The following is an 18,371-nucleotide window of genomic DNA, read 5'->3' as shown; positions in this document are numbered from 1 at the left end:
TCCCCAGGTACCACATACACACACCATATGAACAGTTCCAGGGATGATGATTTCACCACTCCCTGGGCAGCCTGTCTCAGCATCTGGTCCCCTTTTTCATGAAGAATTTTTCCCTCATATCTAATTTAAACTTCTACTGGCACAACTTGAGGCCATTTCCTCTTGTCCTATCATTTGTTACCTGAGAGAAGAACCGAGCTCCCCGGCCTCACCCTCCTGTCAGGGAGTTGTTGAGTGATAAAGTCCCCTCTGAGCCTCCTTTTCTCCAGGCTGAGCCCTCCCAGCTCCCTCACTAGTGCTTCAGACCTTCCCCAGCTCCACTGCCCATCTCTGGACTTCTACAACACCTTTATGTCCTTCTTGTAGTGAACTTTGCAAACTTTTTATAGTCCTTAGCAGTCAATGATGCAGGTGTTAGTGACCAGCCCAGTTGTACCTGGAAGTTTCAAGGGTAGAAAAAAAACTGTGCAAAACCCTGTTTGTGATGTCCATTTTGGCTGGGGGACCTCATGTGCAGGGATAAATATTTACCCCGTAATTCCCTACTTTTCATCCCAGCCCGTCGCCGCAGGCGGCAGGGGCCAGCTGCGGATTTTGGTGACGCTGCCCCTCCGGCCCCGCAGCCCAGCCCGCACCTCTGCCGGCCCTGGGGAGGTTTCTCCGCCCCGTCCAGCGGAGCAGCCCCGGGCAGCCCGGCTCCGGCGGCCGTGCCGACGGCGGGGAATAAGGAGCTCTTTATGGGCCGCCCGCGGTCTGTGCACAGCGGCTGCTTTGTGCGAGGAGCCCTGGCCGGACACTCACCTAAGAAGGGTTCTCTGTGCCGAGTGAAGGGCGTCCCGGAGGCGGCGTGTCCTTTGCTCGCTGTCCCCAAAGGCCCTCGTCACCTTTTCAACCCCCAGCTGCTCTCTCTGCGCAGGGGTCTGGCCATGCTGGCCGTGACAGGGGTGCCCAGGGAGTGTGGGGCGCTGCACCCCCTTGTTAACGTGGGCACAGGGGGACAGCTCAAGTGCTTGGCGAGCTGGGGAGCTACAGATTTGACCAGCCATGTGCTTGGCTCCTGTCAGAGCTGTTGCAGAGAGAAGTCTCCTGGACACAAGGAAGGCACAGCCCCTGTCATCATCCCCTGCTCACCAGTGCCAGGGAGCCCTGCTGTGCTTTCCAGGCACTGCCAAGGCAGGTAAGGACAGTCTTGGCTGTGTAGGATGTTCAGGGCAGCATGTTGGAAGTTGTGCCTGCCCATGACAGCGGAGTTGGCACAACATGATCCCTTCCAGCCCAAACCATTCTGCGATTCTCTGTTAAGCTCATCTCCCATTTTTATGCTGGGGGACTCTTCAGCATGGCCCCAGGAGCAGCGGTGCTGGAAGGTATATGGACACTGCATGACCCTGGATGGGCTTGGTAGCTCTATTGGCACTCCAGCTCTGCAAGGTGACCCTGCCATTAGCACAGCCACCAGCTGTCCCCAGGAGCCTTGTCCCATAAGGAAAAAACATGGAGCAAGGACATCCTTCCTACAGCCACTTTTCTTTTATTAGACATTACAAGATACAAGGAGCTGAATTTGCATGCCGAATGCTGTTGGCTCACTCCGTCTTTCCCTTCCATGTGCCACCTGGGCAGAGAGGAAAGGGGCTGGCAGAGGCAGGCATCCCCAGGCTGGTCCTTCCACTAGCCATGGGGTGTTTCCTATAAGGACACAGTTTTTGCTGTGGTGGCTATGAGAAAGCATTATGGGAGAAGGATATCTCCAATGGGACAAATACTGGGACCATTGAGCTGAACCTGCTCCATTGGACAGGCCCTGGCACAGCCCCACACTTGCCTCCAAAGGGAATCAAAACACATATGAGGACACAAAGACCGTGACCTTGAAGATGTGCTTGCCCAGGAGGACTTTGTGGGAGAACTCGCTCATCTCCAGCTCCACCTCCAGCGTGGCCGGCCCTGCCACGGGGCTGGTGAGCAGCAGCTCTCCCGTCTGCCGGTCGGAGCGGCGCACGGCGAAGACGCCCTGGCCCCGTCCACCCGTGATGGCGAAGCGCAGGCTGTCACCCACGAAGCGGGTGGTGGACATCTTGAAGAGGACACGGGGCACGGTACGGTTGGCTTGGAGGGGCAGGTAGTGGAAGGAGATGGAGCTGGCAGCCAGGTGGCAGGCTCGGCTGTCCATGGGGCAGGGGTTCCTCTCACACTGGCTGCCAGGAGAGAAGGATGCCACTGCTCAGGGCCGTGGTTTGGCTCTCAGGGAGCTGCCCTCATCCTTGCACACAAGCCCAGTGTGCTTCCTGTGCCTCAGGAAGCAGCTCCAGCCTTGCTGTCAATCCTGTAGCAGAGCAATCCAAGACAGCCACATCCAAGTGTGTCCATCATTGGATCTCTGCCTCATCCCTGTTCCTGCCAGGCAAATGCCATGGCTTGCAGGGACACAGCTCTAGGTGACACTCTGAGGCTGGGACTGGGGGGGTGCCACAGTCCCAGCTGAAGGCCAGGGATGGAGGTGCCTTCTGAAGAGGAAGCTGTCAGGATCAGGGATGCTCCTCTATTTGGTGGCACAAAGCAGTTCAATCTCAAAAGTGGGATGGCTGAGACTGCTGGAAGGCAGCTGATAGCACCTCATGGATGTGTAGCAGAAGAAAATCAGCATAATTACCCCCCCAGACTGGGGCTCTGAGAGGGGCCGGTATCCTGGACAAAGCCACCATGTATTGGGGTGCTCCCACCTGTACCCTCAGCATCCCAAGGCCATCAGAGAGCATGCCAAGCACACCTGAGTGCCCCATGTGGCAATTTGCTACCAGAGCTGGCTGGCACTCTACTGCCCCTGGGTGACACAATACAGCCCCAGCACACAGTAGGACCCATCACCCTGGGACAGGGCATGACACAACCCAAGCCACGCACAGTATGGTACTCACAAGGCAGAAGTCTTGACATAGCTGGTGTTGTGGCGTGGCGGGGGACACTTGGGGCGTACACAGCGGTGGCCCCCGAAGGTGTTGATGCAGAGGTCACCCTGGCTGCAGTTGTGCTGCTTCCCAGTGCACTCATTCACATCTGTGGTGGTGACATGGGGTGAGTGGGACTGTCCCCACTGCACCCCTCTTCCTATGGCAGGCTCCCTGCCCTGCACCCTGGGTTCCTACCCTCACAGGCGTTGCGGTCAGCATGGAGCAGATATCCAGGGGGGCAGAGGCAGCGATAGGTGCCAGGGAGGTTGAGGCAGTCATGGAGGCAAATCTGCGTCTGGGGGCTTGACTGGTAGAGCTGGCATTCATCCACATCTAGGGTGGACAAAGTGGGAATGGCCAGAGGTCCCATTGCCACAAGCCTTGGTTCTCTCCCTCCGTCATTTTCACCCTCCTTTTACCTTGGCACACGCCACCAGGCTGCAGCTGGAAGCCGGTGTCACAGCTGCAGCGCCGGGAGCCTGAGCGGCCCTCGGCACAGCGGGGCTGGCGGCTGAAGGAGGTGTTGCTCAGTGTCACCCAGTCTGCAGGGGACAGCAGGTGTCACATGCTGGGGCAAGGGGAGATGGTGGGGGTCAAGGTTCCAGGGGGCTGCCAGGGAAAGGGGAGACAGGAGCAGCATGGCCAGGTACTGTCCCCATGAGAATCCCCATCCTCCGCAGCCCAAACCCAGGCACCTACAGGAGTAGATGGGGCTCTGGCAGCTGGGCCCTGACCAGCCTGGGGGGCAGAGGCACGTGTAGCTCTGGTTGCCATCCACGCAGGTCCCGCTGTTGGCACATGGGTTACTGGAGCAGTCATCAATACCTAGGGAGAAGGAGTTCATGAGCATCAGCTGAGGTGCATCCTTGCCCAACCCTGGTGCCCATGCCGCAGCCTCTGGGCAGAGCAAAGGAACCCCACAGCTCAGGGTGACAGAGGAGCCTGTCAGAAGGGCAGAGCCCATGACACCCTAGCCCTGCTCCACTTCACTTCTGCAGAAGGGCTGGGTGCCACTCCACGTGCGGTTGTGCCGGCAGGCGCGTGTCTCCGAGCCCACCAGCCGGAAGCCAGCGTCGCAGACAAAGTGAACCTCGTGGCCCACCCGCAGGCTCCGGCCCAGCATCCGTCCATTCAGGGGCACTGCCAGCTGTGGACAGATCTCTGTGGACAGACAGACATGGGTGGAGATGGATATCACCAGCTTGGAGACAGCCCCAGCCTGACAAGGAGATGGGAGTCCCTTGTCCAGGCTGTTTTTGTGGGTCTGGGGATCAGATCCCCAGGGCCCCATGGGGATGTCACCCATGGTGGTGACCAGCCAGGATTACCATTGCGTTTGGTGGCTGGTTTCTGGAGGCGGCTCTGGAGGATGGAAAGCTGGTGCCGGAGCCCACGTGTGCCCTGCAGGTGGGCAGCCTCCTGTGCCACCAGCAGCTTCTGCATCTGCCGCACCACGCTGAGCACCTGCTGCCAGTTCAGGCATTCCTGGGGGACCATGGGGACATCCCAATCACCTGCTGGATTCCCCTGCCACCCCGCCAGAGCCTGGGAGGACCCTTCCAAGCAGACAGCCTCTTTGGTGTTGGTTTGGATGTCTTGCCCTGGACAGAGCCCCTTCCCATCCTGGTTGGAGTCGAACCCTGGCTCCGTGTCTGCACCAGCCTCAGTCCCCACCTCCCGGTCCTGCACTGGCACTTGGATGCTGTAGAGAAGCTGCATGCCCTGAGTGCATTTAACATGATTCTACTGCTGCAGGGGAGAAGCCCCATGACCATCCCTCTGGCCCTGGCCACTCCACAGGTGCTATGGCTGTGCCATATCCCCCACTCTGGGCTGGTGTTGGGATGCTGGGTTGTGAGAGGTGGGTGCTGAGCAGCCCATAGAGGGAAGTCTGCTGTGGGGCTGGAGGGGAGGGAATGCGGGTCCTTACCTGGGAGCTGCTAAGGGGCAGCTGCAGGATGCCCAGAGCCAGCCAGGCTGGCAGTGGGATGAGGAGCATCACGCCGGGGCTGACAACAGGGGCAAGACGTTGACGGTCCGTTTCTGCTCACAGCTGCCTTCCTGCGCTCGCTGGGATTTATCTGCAGCCCGTGCCCATGTGTTTGTTGGTTTTTCTCTTGCCTGAGGCTGAGCTGTAGGAAAGTTTCCCCTTGGCACTGGCTCTAGCCTCTCCCTTCCCTTCCGTTCCTTTCCCTCTCTGCACATCAGAGGCTTTGGGGCCTTTCATGTCCTGGGGCCGGCAGATATCGGGGCCAGGCGGTGGCTGTCACGGCACTTACGGTGGTACTGGTGGTGCTGGGCTCAACACTGGCCAGTCCTGGCTCTGGGGCTCCCCGGCATGCAAAGATGCAGGATGAGGCTAATCCCGTGCACTAGCTAAGCCTGGGAAATTCTCCTAGGAGAAAAGATGACTTCAGGGTCTGTGCAGAGGTTCTGCCCACTGATGGGGCTGGGGCTACTGGGAAGGATAGCCCAGGAATGCTGCAGACTCACTGGACTCAGCACAGCTTTGCTGGGGTGAGCTCAGCCCTGGCTGGAGTTCAGAGGGGTATCCCAGGGTGCTGCTGCAGCTTGGAGCTGGGTGCAGTTGGTGTTATGGTCGGAATTAACATAAGGGTTGGGGTTAATGTTAGAGTCAGTATTAGGGCAAGGGATGAGGTTAGGATTAGGGTTAGGATTAGAGTTGGGGTTAGGATTAGAGTTGAGGTTAACATTAGTGTTAGGTTTGGAAGTAGCATTAAGTTTAATGTTTTGATTAGCATTAAAGTAATTGTTAGGGCTAAAGTTAGGGGGTTTTGTTAGGGATAATGTTAGTGTTAAGATCAGTGCCAAGGGTTCAGATCCATATTAGCAGAAGGGTTTGCATGAGAATTTGGGTCGGCATTAGCATTAGTGCCAGGATTCAGGCCAGGGTCAGGTTTAGACTTGGGCTGAGGGAACTGAAGCATTTAGAGCTGGGTTTATGCTGACACCCAGCTCAGCCCTGACAGCTGGTGTGTAGGATGCTCCCAGCTCCTCCTGCCTGTGGCATTTCAGAATTCCTGAGCAGGGATGTCTGATGCCACATCTCTGGCCTGTGCCAGGGGAGTACCTGGCATGGGTTCTGGGAGCCCTGTGCTGGGACAGAGCTCTCATGGTGCTGTTCAGTTCCCTGAGCAGCCTGGGCTGTAGGACCCCTGTTAAACTCCAGGTGCCTGCCGAGACACGGCCCCCCTGGGCCCAGCATCTCTCCCGCAGCCGGCCCCCCGGCTCTCACATCCTCCCACCCGGTAACCACGCTGCCCAGCTCTCCGGAGCGGGTATTTGGCTTCATGCCCACAGCGGTGTGTGTTACCTCCCCGGCATGTTTAATTCATGGGGCAGGAGGAAGGCTGGCAGCAGGGGGCCCCTTGCTGCCCCAGCCCCTTGGCTTCCAGTCTCCCAGTGTCCCGAAGTGGGTGCCGCTGGCGACCCCTGCTCCTGCTGCCCTCACAGCCCTACCCCGGCTCTGCAGCGGGGCTGGGGCAGGGCACGGAGGGCTGACCCCGCTGCGGGACATCCCGGCGGGGCTGCAGCCCGGGGCCCCGGGAGTTGTCTGCCACATTCGCTCCAGCGAGCAACTGTTTTGACAGAGCTATTACTCACCCGTCAAGCTTTTGTTCCCGCTGCCCAGCGGTGCCTGTCTGGAGTCCTGAATAGGATCAAATCCTGCAACCAGACACACACACGCACGCAGGAGCGCGCGGCCGAGCTCGCCCCAAAGCCGGGGCTGCTGCGGGGCGGCTCGGCTCTCCCCAGTCCTCCCTCCGGAGCTTGGGGGTCTGCTCCCCCATCCCAGGACCTACATGAAGCTCTTGGTCTTGCTGGTTTGCAGCCTCCTGGTGTGGAGGGTGGGTGAGACGAGGTCGGATGCTCCAGAAAAGTTGTCCCCGCTGGCTCCGGGAGGTAACTGGTAAAGGGGCTGCCTCTCCGGCAGCAGGGTTGGGAGGCAGCTGCTTTGGGGGGGTGAGTGCACTCTGAGCACCGTCGCCTTGGGCCGAACTAGATGTGTAGGGGACTGGGTGGGTAATGAGCACCCAGGGGTGGCAACGGGGGGCTTGGTGGGTGATGAGGGCTGAGGATGGAATGGGGCTGGGAGAAGGGGCATGTACTTGGTGCTAGTATGGAGCTGGGGGGCTCTGGGGCTGGTGTTGCAATGAAACCAAGGGGCTCTGAGGCTGGTAATGGGATGGAGCTACTGGTGGAATGGGGCTGGGGTGTCCTGCAGTTGGTGATGGGGGCTAATGATAGGTCTTGCCCAGCGGGGTCTGGATCCTGGCAGGAGAGAGGCAGGGGGGCAGAGAGGGCACATTCCTTGCAGTCTCAGCCCACCCGTGCGAGACGGGGGCCCAGCGGGCTGCCCCCCCCCCTTCAGCCCCTTGCCCCTTTTGTGCTCCCAGCCTAAAAGCTCTTTCTTCTCTCCCCTCAAGTCTCCATGGAGACACGGGTGCCTTCCCGGTATCCCCGGCTGCAGTTGGACCCTTCGGGGGGAATTCCCACGGCCCCCTGAAGGGTCCGACCACAGCCATATGGGGATGGGTCTGGCCACAGGGATACGGGGAGGGCACTTGTACCCCTCAGCCCCCTTAGCCCCATCCCTATCCCCTGCTCTTCCCCCCCAGCTCTCAGCACGAAGGAGACCTTCCTGGTGCTCTCACTGCACAACAAGTTGAGGAGCAAAGTGCAGCCTCCTGCTGCCAACATGCAAAAGCTGGTGAGCCCCTTTACAGGTCCTGCATCCCCCACCTTCGATGTCACATCCACCTTCCACCCCATGGCCAGGGAGGTGGACAGCCCATGGGTGATACACAGTAGTTTGCTAACACGCTAATGAAGCAGAAGAGCTGGCTGGTGTGGGGCCCCTGGGAAGAGCATGCCACCCGCACTGCCACATCTGGGGCATGCCAAAAGCAGGGCTGGTCCCTTGAGGTGCCTTTTGGGGTCCCCCGTGTCCCTCTGATGCCTCCTAATCACTCCATGCCAGCACACACCAAGGACACAGCAGGACTGGTTCTTTGAAGTCCTTTGTGGTGTCCCTCATTCCCTGTGATGGCCCTTGGTATTCCCCAATCACCTCACACCTGAACACACCACAGGCAGGGCTGGTCCCTAAGGGTGTCTCCCATGTCCTAGGGGTGTCTCCATGGTGTCCTCCCATGTCTCTCAAGGTCCCTCCATCACCCCTCAGCTGCCCACACCAGGGGCAGGACTGGTCCCTTGCAGCATCATCCATTGTCAACCCTCTGATGTCCCCCAGCCACCTCCTGGACTGACCATCTTGGTGGTCCCCACACACCCTTGGGCTGTTCCCTGGGTGGCTCATGCTCATCCCTGCAGGAGTGGAGCGAGGAGCTGGGGCAGCTGGCAGGGGCACGGGCAGCCAGCTGCCTGGAGGGCCCAGCTCCACCACCAGCCCCACAGCTGGGCTGGAGCGAGGTCCTGCTGCCGGCGGGCGCCGGAGGCTTCGGGGCCGTGCTGGAGCTCTGGTTTGCTGAGGGACAACGCTATGACTACAGGACAGGGCGCTGCGCCGGCAATGCCACCTGCCGCCATTACACCCAGGTGGGCACGAGGGGCAGGGGAAGGCTGCTGGGGTCCAGAACCCCAGTGACAAATGCTCTCCCACAGCTGGTGTGGGCCACAGCGGGGCAGCTGGGCTGCGGCCGGCACCACTGCCCCGGCCCCCACGGCCCCAGCGAGGCCTTCGCCTGCGCCTACTCGCCGGGGTAAGGGGCTGCAGGGCGGGGCCGGGGCGTGGTGGGTGTGGCTGCGAGGGGTGGGGCTTGTTGTGAATGGGTGGGGCTTAGAGATGTGGGTGGGGTCTCAACCAGGGCGGGGCATGGGTTGACCTATGGGATATGCGGCAGGGGAGAGGGCAGAGAGCTTGTCCTGGTGGTGGGTGGGACTGTGCACTGAAGTGGGTGGGGCTGGGTGATGTGGGTGTGGCTTGGAAATGCAAATAGGGCTGTTTTAGAAGCGGGAGGGTTTGGATGTTCTGGGCAGGGTTGTGTGTTGAAGTGGGGGGGCTGAGTGCTGCGGACGGGACCGAGTGCTGGAAGTGGATGAGGCTGGGGAACGAAGGCAGGGCAGTGATTTAGAAATGGGTATGGCTTTCCAATGTGGGTGTGGGCTTGCCCCAGAAAGGGGCGTGTCTTGGCTGGGTGGGTGGGGCATCTTCCTCCAGCTGCTTGTGGGGCCAGGGGCAACTGGGAGGTGGCTGGGACGCCCATCCTGCCCTACAAGCAGGGACCCTGGTGCTCCCTCTGCACCGCTGGCCTCTCCGGCTGCTTCAAGTCCTGGGACCACAGTGGCGGGCTCTGCGGTGAGTCCCCTCTGTCACCATGGCCTCTGCATGACCCTGGTGGTGCTGCTTCCACCCCTGATGCCCTCACTGTCACTCTGGTGTTTCCAGAGGTGCCCAGGAACCCCTGTCGCATGAGCTGCAGGAACAGTGGGCGCCTCGACATGAGCAGCTGCCAGTGCACCTGTCCCCCCGGCTACACGGGCAGGTACTGCCAAGGTGAGAGAGCACCATGCAGCTTCAGAGGCTTGTGCATGGCTGCTGCAGGGCATGCATGGGCACAGCCCGTGCAGTGTGGGCAGCGCAGCTCAGCCAGCACAGAGGGGGACACGGACCGCAAAGCCCCCTGACAGCTAATGCAGTGCTGTGCCCACAGTGAGGTGCAGCGGGCAGTGCCTCCACGGAAGGTTCAGGAAGGAGGAATGCTCTTGCCTCTGTGACGCGGGCTACGGTGGAGCTGAGTGTGGCAGTGAGTCTGCACCCACCTGTGTGCTGTGGGGTGGCATCAGGGATCCAAAGGCAGGGAGGGGACCCCAAAGCGGGGCAAAGGGTCCTCTGTGGGCCCATCTCCGCTGGCATAAGGACCCACCTGCTCCTGCCTGTGTCCCCAGCAAAGATCCATTTCCCCTTCCATGCCTGTGATGTGCGGATAGACAGCGACTGCTTCATGGTGTCCCCTGAAGCCGACACCTACTATGGAGCCAAAATTAAATGCCAGGTGAACTCCTGGAGTGCTTCAAGCATCTCTGTGCAGCTGAAAAGTTCCACCCATGCTTGCAGTCCCCTGTGGACATCTCTCCTCTGCCTGGAGCAGTGCTGGGCCACGCAGGTGGGGCAGACTCATTCCCTTTCCCACAGGAGAAAGGAGCAATGCTGGCCCAGATAAGAAACCAGAAGGTTCAGGACATCCTGGCTTTCTACCTCAGCCGCTTGGAGATGGGTAACAGGGTAACAGACACTGATTTTGAGACTGGAAACTTCTGGATTGGTAAGAGACAGCAGTAGCTAGGGTACAGAGTGCCTGGGGTGCTGGCAGACATGCCAACCCACCTCCTGCTCCCCCAGGTCTCACCTACAAGACATCCAAGGCTTCCTTCCGCTGGGATGTGGGTGAGCCATCCTCATTCACCAGCTTCGCTTTTGGGCAGCCAGACAACCAGGGGTAAGTGGATCTAGAGGACACCAAACTCTGCTTGGTGTCACTTCTGGCTGGCTTCACCACCATCCTGGTGGGACACAGGTTTGGGAACTGTGTGGAGATGCAAGCGTCAGCTGCCTTCAACTGGAATGACCAGCGCTGCAAGACCCGAAACCGGTACATCTGCCAGTTTGGTGAGTGAGCTGCTGGGAGCTCTCCTGTGCCTTCCTGGGTGTGCTGGGCCCTGGAGGTGGCAATCCCTAGCTCTGCTGTGTCTGTCCCTTGTTGCCAGCTCTGCTCATACCTCTGTGTCTCTCCTGGGGTGGGAGACACTGATTGTACATGTCATTGCAGCCCAGGAACACATCGCCCTGTGGCAGCAGGACCCCTGAGCTGGTAGCCCTGGGAACTGGCCAGCGCTGGCTGCTGTGCTGAACCTGTGGCTCAGGAGGATCCTAGTGCTGTGCCAAGCCCGAACCATGGCTCAGGAGGATCTCTGCACAGCTCACTTGAGGAGGGAATGAGGGGCTGAGGGGACCCATGGCACTGGGACCTGGCAAGAAGGGATATGCTGTACATCAGCATTCCTGAAACAGCATCTTCTACCCCTCACCTTCATCTTTCGCTATCACTCTGCAACACCCTGCACAGGAGATGTACCAACAGCCAGGTACAAAAGCATCCTTCTCCAAAACTGGCAGCTGGGCTGTGTCTGGACTGTGATCTCAGTGTGACAAGGGACCAAGGGAGCTCTTTTGGGGTGGAGACCTTGGCACAGCTCAGGGTGAGGACTGGGCTCAGCTCTGAGCCACAGTCCTGTCCTGGGTGAGAACGGCCCAGCCTGGTGGGTCTCTCACCATCACTGGTTGTTCATCATCTGCCTGGTCATTAATAAAGGCCCTCTCTCCCTTGGGAAGAGCAGTTTGTCTCTTTTTCCTCCCCTAAGCCTACCAGAGTCTCCCTAGGTGCAGCCCCCATCCTGCCTGCACTGGGTGGAACCTCCAGTTTCATCTCTGGAGTGGGTTCTGAGGTTGAAGGAGCCAAGGCCAGCCTTGGCTGAACTTGTCTTCAGCACACGGGGTCTTGGAGGGATGGTGTTAGTCAAAAGCTGCTTCTTCCAGCCCCAGGACAGATCCAGTCACCCCGTGTGCTGGGTGCAAACCCGTACCCCCAGCACTGGTGGGTGTCAGTGGGTGCTCCTGGACACAACATGCCACTGCTCTCCTGCTTTCATAACAGCCCACTCCAGTGCTGGGCTGGGGTGGGAATTAAAACGTCTTCAGCCAGGGCATTTCATGGCCTCTTGGTTGTGCACTGTCAGCCGAGGGAAGGCACTATCCACTGTGCCACTATTGCTGGGCTTGGGGCCCCCGGCAAACTCAGGGGAAAATGAGCTGGTGGCCAGGAGGGCAGGGTGCAGCAGGTGGGAGGTGGTGGGAGGATGGAGGTGGAAAGGACCCCAGGGAGGACAAGGTGAGGCTGGAGTTCCCGAGGGCAGAATCCAGCAAGTGAGGCAGGAGGATGGAGCTGGAAGGAGCCCAAGGAAGATGAGGCTGAGGATGGAGATCCCAAGCGCAGGGTCCAGCAAGTGGAGCGGGAGAATGGAGCTGGACGGATGAGGATGAGGCTGGAGATCCCGAGGGCGGGGTCGGGCAGGTGGGAAGGGGCGGGAGGATGGAGCTCGAAGGAGCCCAGGGAAGATGAAGGTGAGGCTGGCGATCCCCGGGGAAGGGTGAACCCGGTTCCCGCGGTGCCGGCAGTGGTGCGGGCAGGGACGGGCAGCGGGGCTGCCACAGACCCCCGTGCGGGGCGTGTTGTCCGCTGCCGAGGCGCGGTGGCGCGGCCCGCGGTCCCCCCGCCCGGTGGCAGCAGCGCGCTGGGTCGGGCGCGGGGCCGGAGCGGGGCCATGACGCTCTTCGGCAGCGGGGACACGGGCCGGAGATGTGAGCACCGGCCGGATCCGGCCCTCCATCCTCCCCGAGTGCCCCTTCCCCCGCGCGATCGGCTCTCGTCTCGCACCCCTTCACTGGGAGACGTTCCGGCACCGGGATGCTCGCTCGGCGCTGGAATGCTCGACCGGCGCCGGCAGCTGTGACCGAGGAGAGGGTGCCCCCCTGCAGCCTTCTAATGCCTCTAAGGCTCCCCACTCCGGGCACAGCACCCTCCGGGTTGCCCACCACAGCGGTACCTATCCCTCCCCGGGGCTGGATGGCGTCCCAGTACCCGGGATGCCTTGTCTTCTCAATGCCATCGCCCCTGGGACAAGGATGTCCTCCCAGTACAGGGATGTCCCCATGCCATTACTCCTCCACACCATTAGCCTCAGGGCTAGAATATCCTCTCAGTACTAGAATGTCTCTTGCCATTCCCTCCTAGGACAGAGATTCCTCACAGCACTGGGATGTCCCCATGCCATTCCCTCCCAGGACAGGGATTTCTTGTAGTTCTGGCTTGTCCCCATGGCATTAATGCCAGGTCAGGGATGTGATCTCAATACTGGAATGCCCCTTGCTAATACACCCCCAGGATAGGAATATCCTCCAAGTTCTGGGATGTCCCCCCATGCATTATTCCCCCAAACCATTACTTCACCAGGACAGGAATATTCTAGCAGTGCCCTTCTGTTATTGGGGAAGGGAGGGAACCCAGACACAGGCAATCAGCCTGGGGTGATGGTCCTCTGCCCCAGCAGGACAGTCTCCATGATCTTGGTGGCCTATGACAGGGTGCCTAGCCATGGCTGGGGTCCCTGGCTGAGGTGCTGAGGTCTCTGTCCTGCTGTCAGGGAGGAGAGTGGGTGTCTGTGCTGGGTGGGTGTGATAGGCTGGAGAGAGGGATGTCACCAGTGGGCTCAGGCCCTGGGCAGTGAGCGTGGCCATCCCTAGGGATGCTACTGCACCCACAGAAGATGTGTGCCAGCATTTCCTGGTGCACACCGAGCACCTTCCCCAGCTCACCCTGAGATCAGAGCCAGCCTGCAGACTTCACTGCACATGGTGACAGCCTGGAAAGCAAAGAAAAAAAAAAAGTGCCAGCTTCTTTCTGCTCAGATATCACTCAGAAACCCTCTTCTCTGTAAGGATAGCAGGACCTTTTTCCAGCAGCTGTGGGGCTTGAGGGGTCTGTGGCCAGTGGCCAGGCTCCTGAGAGGACTAAACAGCTCTCATGAGTTGGTATGCTCCCTGATGACTTGAGAAGCCTCAGCATGGGGTTCCCTGGTGCAATAGCATCCACAATGTCACCCATGGAACAGCTGGTCACATCTAGTGTGGCCAAGGGTGAGTGTGCAAGAGGGAGCCCGCAGCTGTCTCCTCAACCCTGTGGCCACAGAGGTTTTGGAGTGTCCCAAAATTACAAAATTAAATACATGGAGATATTCACAAACCACAGCATCAGTGCCTCTCAAATATACATGCAGAAAATAAATTCAAGCTGGCTTTTATATGGATGTTGACTGTGAAATCCTAAAGAAGGGATGAAGAGCATCGCTGGAGAGGTGTGATGTGGCATCACTGAGCTGTGTGTCCAGAGGCATCTCCACCCCACATACAGGGACCCCAGGAGATGCTCTCTTGGCTGGCAGGGGCAGCTGTTGCACCTCTGAGGTTGTGCTCACACCACTGTGCCCTTGTGCCCTTGCAAGGTACATGAGTACCAGAAGATCCCCCCACTCATTAACCACATCCCAGTCAAGACCAGGCGGACTCACTTGGGAGCAGGAAGCAAGAGCAGCCTGAGTCCCCAGCCTGGGATGAGGAGCAGCACCAGCTCCACAACAGGATGGACAAAGTGTAAGTGCAACAGGGCTGGGAGGAAGAGAAAGCTGAGCTCTTGTGTCTCGGTATATTAGAGCAGCTGGTGTGCTGGCTGTTTCCTGGATCCATTCCCGTTCCCCAAGAATGCCCAGAGGGGAGGATGTTTCACAGAGGAGAAAGTTTTGAGGAGGAGAATGCTCTAGAGAAGGGGAATGCTCCGGAGAGGGGGATGCTCTGGAGGTGGCTGCCCAGGATGGCATGTCTTCCTGGCTTTGGGTGGGATCCTCATGGCTCCTCTTCCAACAGTGCAAGCTGAAGAGCTGCAGTCCATCAAGGGGGAGCTGAGCCAGATCAAGGCACAAGTGGACAATCTGCTGGAGAGCCGGTGAGGAGACCGGCTGCAGAGCCTCCAATACCTGTGTGTCTGGGCTGGGCAGCTCGTGGGCACACACGAGTCTCAGATGAATTTTAAGGGGAACCTCCCTGTGTGCCCAGGACATCCAGAGCTGGCTGGACAGGTTCCCCACATCCTTTCCCTTCTTTGGGCTGCCAGGAAGAGCTCGACCTTTTGGCACAAGGGAAAAACAGGCAGAACTGGTGTTTGCACAAGTCCCCCAAATTTCTTCTGTCTCTGCCTTTTCAGGGTCCAAGGAGAGTGAGAAGAGGACAGAGCCAGGGACAGAGTCACCATCCCCAGTGGGAGATGGGTCACAGGAGTTGCAGGGGAAGGAGGGGAGGGGAGCTGATGAGGACAGTAACCTGCGCAACATTGACAGTGCAGAGAGCACAGACACAGAGGAGATGATAAGAGGAAGGCCAGATCCTATGCCAGACTCTCTGTTTCTCTAAAATCCCCCCTTGCTTGCTAGTGAGGGATGCCTGAAGCAGAAGAGATGCTCCATTGGGATTCCCCAGGCCATTCTAGCTGTGTGCCAGGGCTAAAACCTTTGGCACAACCAGAACATCCCCAAGTACCCTGCTGCAACTCCCTGGGTGTGCATCACTCCAGCACCAAGGCTACAAAAAAACCCTCAGAGCAGAAATACATTTTATCAAAGGTGCTGCTCCCAGACCTGCATCTCCCAGGTGGGTGGGGGATCCCAGGTACCCCTGTGCTGGGCAAGTTGCTGAGTTTAATCCTACTGCTGGAGTGCATTGCAGGATGGCCACACTGTGTTTCTTCTCACAGGTGAAAACCTACATGTCAGACCCCAAGGGAAGCCAGTAGCAGGACTGGGATGCTGTGGCCTTCCTGTGAGGCCAGCCTTTCCCAGCTTGTGTTCTTTATTTCTTTTGAGGCTCCCAGGTAGTGCCACACACAACATGAAGTGCCCACCCTCGGCATGGCCATCCCCTGCCACTGGCAGCCTCGTGTCCCACCCCAGGCACTGCCAGCCAGCTCTGGCAGAAGAAATTTTTGTGTTCCATAAGTTTTTGTGCACTTGTTTTCTTTTTCCTCCTGTTTTCAGACCAATGGATAAGCAGGGGTGGCCTGGGGAGGGAAGAGAGCAATAAAAAATACAAAGGATCATATCCCAAATCAGCATCTCAAATCCCATGCCTTGCTGCCAGTATCACCTCACCCACAGCATGCTGTGGAGAGAGAATGCAGCCCAGGGCTCCCATCCCTACGGCACAAGTAGCATCCCAACCTTCAGACCCCAGGAATTGGTGCAGCAGGCACAGGTACAGCCCAGGATGGCTTTCAGAGCTGCTCAGCATCCCACCACAAGGAACCACACTAGGCCAGCTTTAGAAGGCTTTTGTGGGATTTTGGGATGGTGCCAAGCCCAGCTCTGATGTGACCTGCAGGACCAGCAGTGGGCATTCCAACCCAATCATTACCATTTGCCCCACCTCCCAAATGTGCTTTCCTTACTGGTTTTCCACAGGCTGTTCTCAGCCAGACATTGCATCTGCAGCCAGCTGGACTCGAGTAAGAGCTTTATGAGGGCCCCTGGTCTGTACCCAAAGAGTCCTGGTCCCCGCTGTGCTCCCCAGTGTCATGTTTCAGTTCTGTGTCCCTCATTTCTCGATTGTCCTTTTCTCACTGGTAGGAACTCATCCTGTATTTCTAATTTGCTCTGGTAAAAGAGTGTATTGTGTCAGAAAGAAAAATAATTTATATTCCTTTTCTCTGGTTATTCAACTCCAATGCAGTTTTTAACCGTCTGAAGTGCAGAGTTTTGTATCCCATTTTATGTGCTGCCAGACACAGCCCCCAGCTCAGAGGGCTTTTTTGGATGCTGCCTTTCCTACAGCTCAGCCCAGAGGCATGAGTGCAGCTCTGCCCTGTATCCCAATGGAAAATACCCACAATATTCCTTACCAGCACACCATGGTGCAGCTTGGCAGATGAGACCACTTTTCCACTCCATACCCAGGAATAATCAGATTCCAAGGAAGAACTCAGCTCCCTCTGAACTCCTGAAGGACAATGGAAGCAGAGGAGGTGACCCCGATTGTAGAAGTGCATCCTTCAACCTCTGCCCATGGCTGGCAGAGGCCCCAGGAGGGCCATGCAGGCAGAAGACTCACCAGAAAAAATATGATTTATTATTACAAAAAAATGAACAAAACACAACCCTGCCACCCTGAAGCACTGCCTGGGCAAGAAGTCCAAGGGATGTGCAGTCCATGGCATGACGTGGTTCCTGCTGGTGCTGCCTAGATGCTGCCTGCACAGATGGATATGGTGGAAAGCTTTGACTGAGGGTTTCAGCCTGGTGTTGTGACCACCCCAGAGTGAGATGTGGGGTCCTGGAGTGCCAGCAATTGCTTGGAGGGACATCTCAGACAGGCTCTGGCTGCTGAGGCAGTTTGGAGGTTGTTCTTCGGGGGCTTCAGCAGTGTGTAAGGCTGTTTGGGTCCCACAGTGCCAGTCGAGAATGGTCTCCTGCATCACGAGGGCTTTGTCTGGTGCACTCCGGGGAGCAGATTTCAGTGTCCTTGAGCACAGTTCCTGGGCCTCCAGCTGTGTGGGCAGCATGAGCGGGTCTCCAGCAGTGCAAAGGTTGGCTCATCCAGTCCCCAGCAGCATGAGGCATCGATCAGGCTGGGTCTGGAGGTTCATCAGCAGTTACAACTGAACTTAAGCTTTAACTTAATAAACTCCTTAGATTCTAAAAGTAAATTTATTTTAATCCCCAACAGCGATGAGTGGATCAGGCAGGCTCCAGGGGTCTCCGGCAGCACTGAAAGCAGCTTGGGCGGGCTCCGGGACATGCCCCATCCCCAGACCGGGGCACGCCGGTCTCACGGGCCCTCAGGCACTGGTGGCGGCGGCAGCAGCTGCGGCGGCATCGCGGCGCTGGGCGGCCCGCAGCAGGCTCTGCCGCAGCACCGGGTACTGCCGGTGGCAGCCGTCGAGGCCGAGCCGCAGGGCTTGCGCCCAGTCCTCGGGCGGGCCGCCGCGGCCGCCGCCCAGCACGGCCGACACCTGGTTGAGGGCGGGCAGCAGGGCCAGCGTGAGGCGGGCGGCGGCGCGGCGCTCCTCGGGCTCGGCGGGCTGCAGCATCCACGAGGCGGAGGGCGCGGGCGGCCGGCACAGCGCGCAGCCCACGGCCAGGTCGTACATCTCCACGCCCGCGTCCGCCAGCGCCAGGGCGGCGGCGCTGACGGCGGCGGCCAGCGCCGAGCCCCCGTCCTGCAGCAGCAGCGCGCTGACGGCCAGGCGGGCCCGCGGGTAGCGGCCCAGCCGCACGGCCGGCTCCAGCGCCTCCCGCAGCGCCGCCGCCGCCTCCCGCTCCGCCTCCCGCTCCGCCGCCGCGCCCGGCCGGCCCCGCGCCCCACGGCCCGCGAAAGGCGCCCGGCGGAACTCGCAGAGCAGCCGGCCCGGCCCGGGCTCGGCCGCCTCCCGCGGGCCCCAGGCGGCGCAGAGCACCTTGGTGCCGCTGCCCAGCTCTACGTAGGCCGAGCCCTGCGCCTGGCTCAGCAGCCCGGCCCGCGCGAACAGCGGCCGCAGGGCGCAGGGGTCCCGCGGCGCCGCCCCCGCGCCATCCTCGTCCTCCTCATCCTCGGCCGCGGTCCCTGCCCACAGCGCCGGCGGCTGCGACTCCTCCGGCCCGCACAGGCGGCGGTGATCCAGCGGCATGGTCGGCGGAACACCGTGAGCGGGAGGAGACGGGGCGGGCCCGGGAAGGGGGCGGGCACAAGCTGTGACTGACAGCGGGATCCCACCCCATCCCAATCCCGCCCCGCCTCCAGAG

General features: G+C 59.5%; 4 protein-coding genes across 4 annotated transcripts; 2 read left to right on the top strand and 2 right to left on the bottom strand.

The window, feature by feature from the left end:
• Nucleotides 1-1,837: 1,837 nt before the first annotated feature.
• On the bottom strand, nt 1,838-4,950 carry LOC136366313 (fibulin-7-like). The gene is made up of 8 exons (XM_066327299.1): nt 4,882-4,950; nt 4,280-4,436; nt 3,942-4,112; nt 3,651-3,776; nt 3,371-3,493; nt 3,147-3,284; nt 2,919-3,057; nt 1,838-2,198 (listed from the first exon to the last, which is right to left on the bottom strand). Exons 1-8 carry the CDS (start codon nt 4,948-4,950, stop codon nt 1,838-1,840), a joined length of 1,284 nt encoding a protein of 427 aa, XP_066183396.1.
• Nucleotides 4,951-6,775: 1,825 nt separating this feature from the next.
• LOC136366312 (C-type lectin domain family 18 member A-like) lies at nt 6,776-10,858 on the top strand. Its single transcript, XM_066327297.1, has 12 exons — nt 6,776-6,875; nt 7,592-7,683; nt 8,307-8,531; nt 8,598-8,695; nt 9,170-9,291; nt 9,382-9,489; nt 9,647-9,739; nt 9,882-9,988; nt 10,129-10,258; nt 10,336-10,432; nt 10,511-10,602; nt 10,763-10,858. Exons 1-12 carry the CDS (start codon nt 6,776-6,778, stop codon nt 10,798-10,800), a joined length of 1,302 nt encoding a protein of 433 aa, XP_066183394.1. The 3' UTR covers nt 10,801-10,858.
• Nucleotides 10,859-12,314: 1,456 nt separating this feature from the next.
• On the top strand, nt 12,315-15,545 carry LOC136366342 (RNA-binding Raly-like protein). Its single transcript, XM_066327325.1, has 5 exons — nt 12,315-12,351; nt 14,014-14,199; nt 14,470-14,544; nt 14,807-14,968; nt 15,354-15,545. The coding sequence occupies exons 1-5, from the start codon at nt 12,315-12,317 to the stop codon at nt 15,389-15,391; spliced, it is 498 nt and encodes a 165-aa protein (XP_066183422.1). The 3' UTR covers nt 15,392-15,545.
• A 1,152-nt stretch (nt 15,546-16,697) lies between these two features.
• On the bottom strand, nt 16,698-18,345 carry EXOSC6 (exosome component 6). Its single transcript, XM_066327699.1, has one exon. It carries the CDS (start codon nt 18,254-18,256, stop codon nt 17,429-17,431), a length of 828 nt encoding a protein of 275 aa, XP_066183796.1. The 5' UTR covers nt 18,257-18,345; the 3' UTR covers nt 16,698-17,428.
• Nucleotides 18,346-18,371: the final 26 nt, after the last annotated feature.

This window comes from Sylvia atricapilla, chromosome 12 (assembly GCF_009819655.1).
Source record: "Sylvia atricapilla isolate bSylAtr1 chromosome 12, bSylAtr1.pri, whole genome shotgun sequence".
Lineage (NCBI taxonomy): Eukaryota > Metazoa > Chordata > Aves > Passeriformes > Sylviidae > Sylvia > Sylvia atricapilla.
Note: the sequence above shows the minus strand (reverse complement) of the source record. Positions and strands in the feature narration are given on the sequence as shown.

Coding starts and splice junctions, on each gene's coding strand:
- LOC136366313 (XM_066327299.1), bottom strand. CDS start 4,950: ATGCTCCTCATCCCACTGCCAGCCTGGCTGGCTCTGGGCATCCTGCAG. Junction 3,285..3,370: donor GCCTGGTGGCGTGTGCCAAG/GTAAAAGGAGGG, acceptor TGTCCACCCTAG/ATGTGGATGAATGCCAGCTC. Junction 3,058..3,146: donor TGACCGCAACGCCTGTGAGG/GTAGGAACCCAG, acceptor TCACCACCACAG/ATGTGAATGAGTGCACTGGG.
- LOC136366312 (XM_066327297.1), top strand. CDS start 6,776: ATGAAGCTCTTGGTCTTGCTGGTTTGCAGCCTCCTGGTGTGGAGGGTG. Junction 8,532..8,597: donor CCTGCCGCCATTACACCCAG/GTGGGCACGAGG, acceptor GCTCTCCCACAG/CTGGTGTGGGCCACAGCGGG. Junction 10,259..10,335: donor GACTGGAAACTTCTGGATTG/GTAAGAGACAGC, acceptor CTGCTCCCCCAG/GTCTCACCTACAAGACATCC.
- LOC136366342 (XM_066327325.1), top strand. CDS start 12,315: ATGACGCTCTTCGGCAGCGGGGACACGGGCCGGAGAT. Junction 14,200..14,469: donor CACAACAGGATGGACAAAGT/GTAAGTGCAACA, acceptor CTCTTCCAACAG/TGCAAGCTGAAGAGCTGCAG. Junction 14,545..14,806: donor AGTGGACAATCTGCTGGAGA/GCCGGTGAGGAG, acceptor CTGCCTTTTCAG/GGTCCAAGGAGAGTGAGAAG.
- EXOSC6 (XM_066327699.1), bottom strand. CDS start 18,256: ATGCCGCTGGATCACCGCCGCCTGTGCGGGCCGGAGGAGTCGCAGCCG.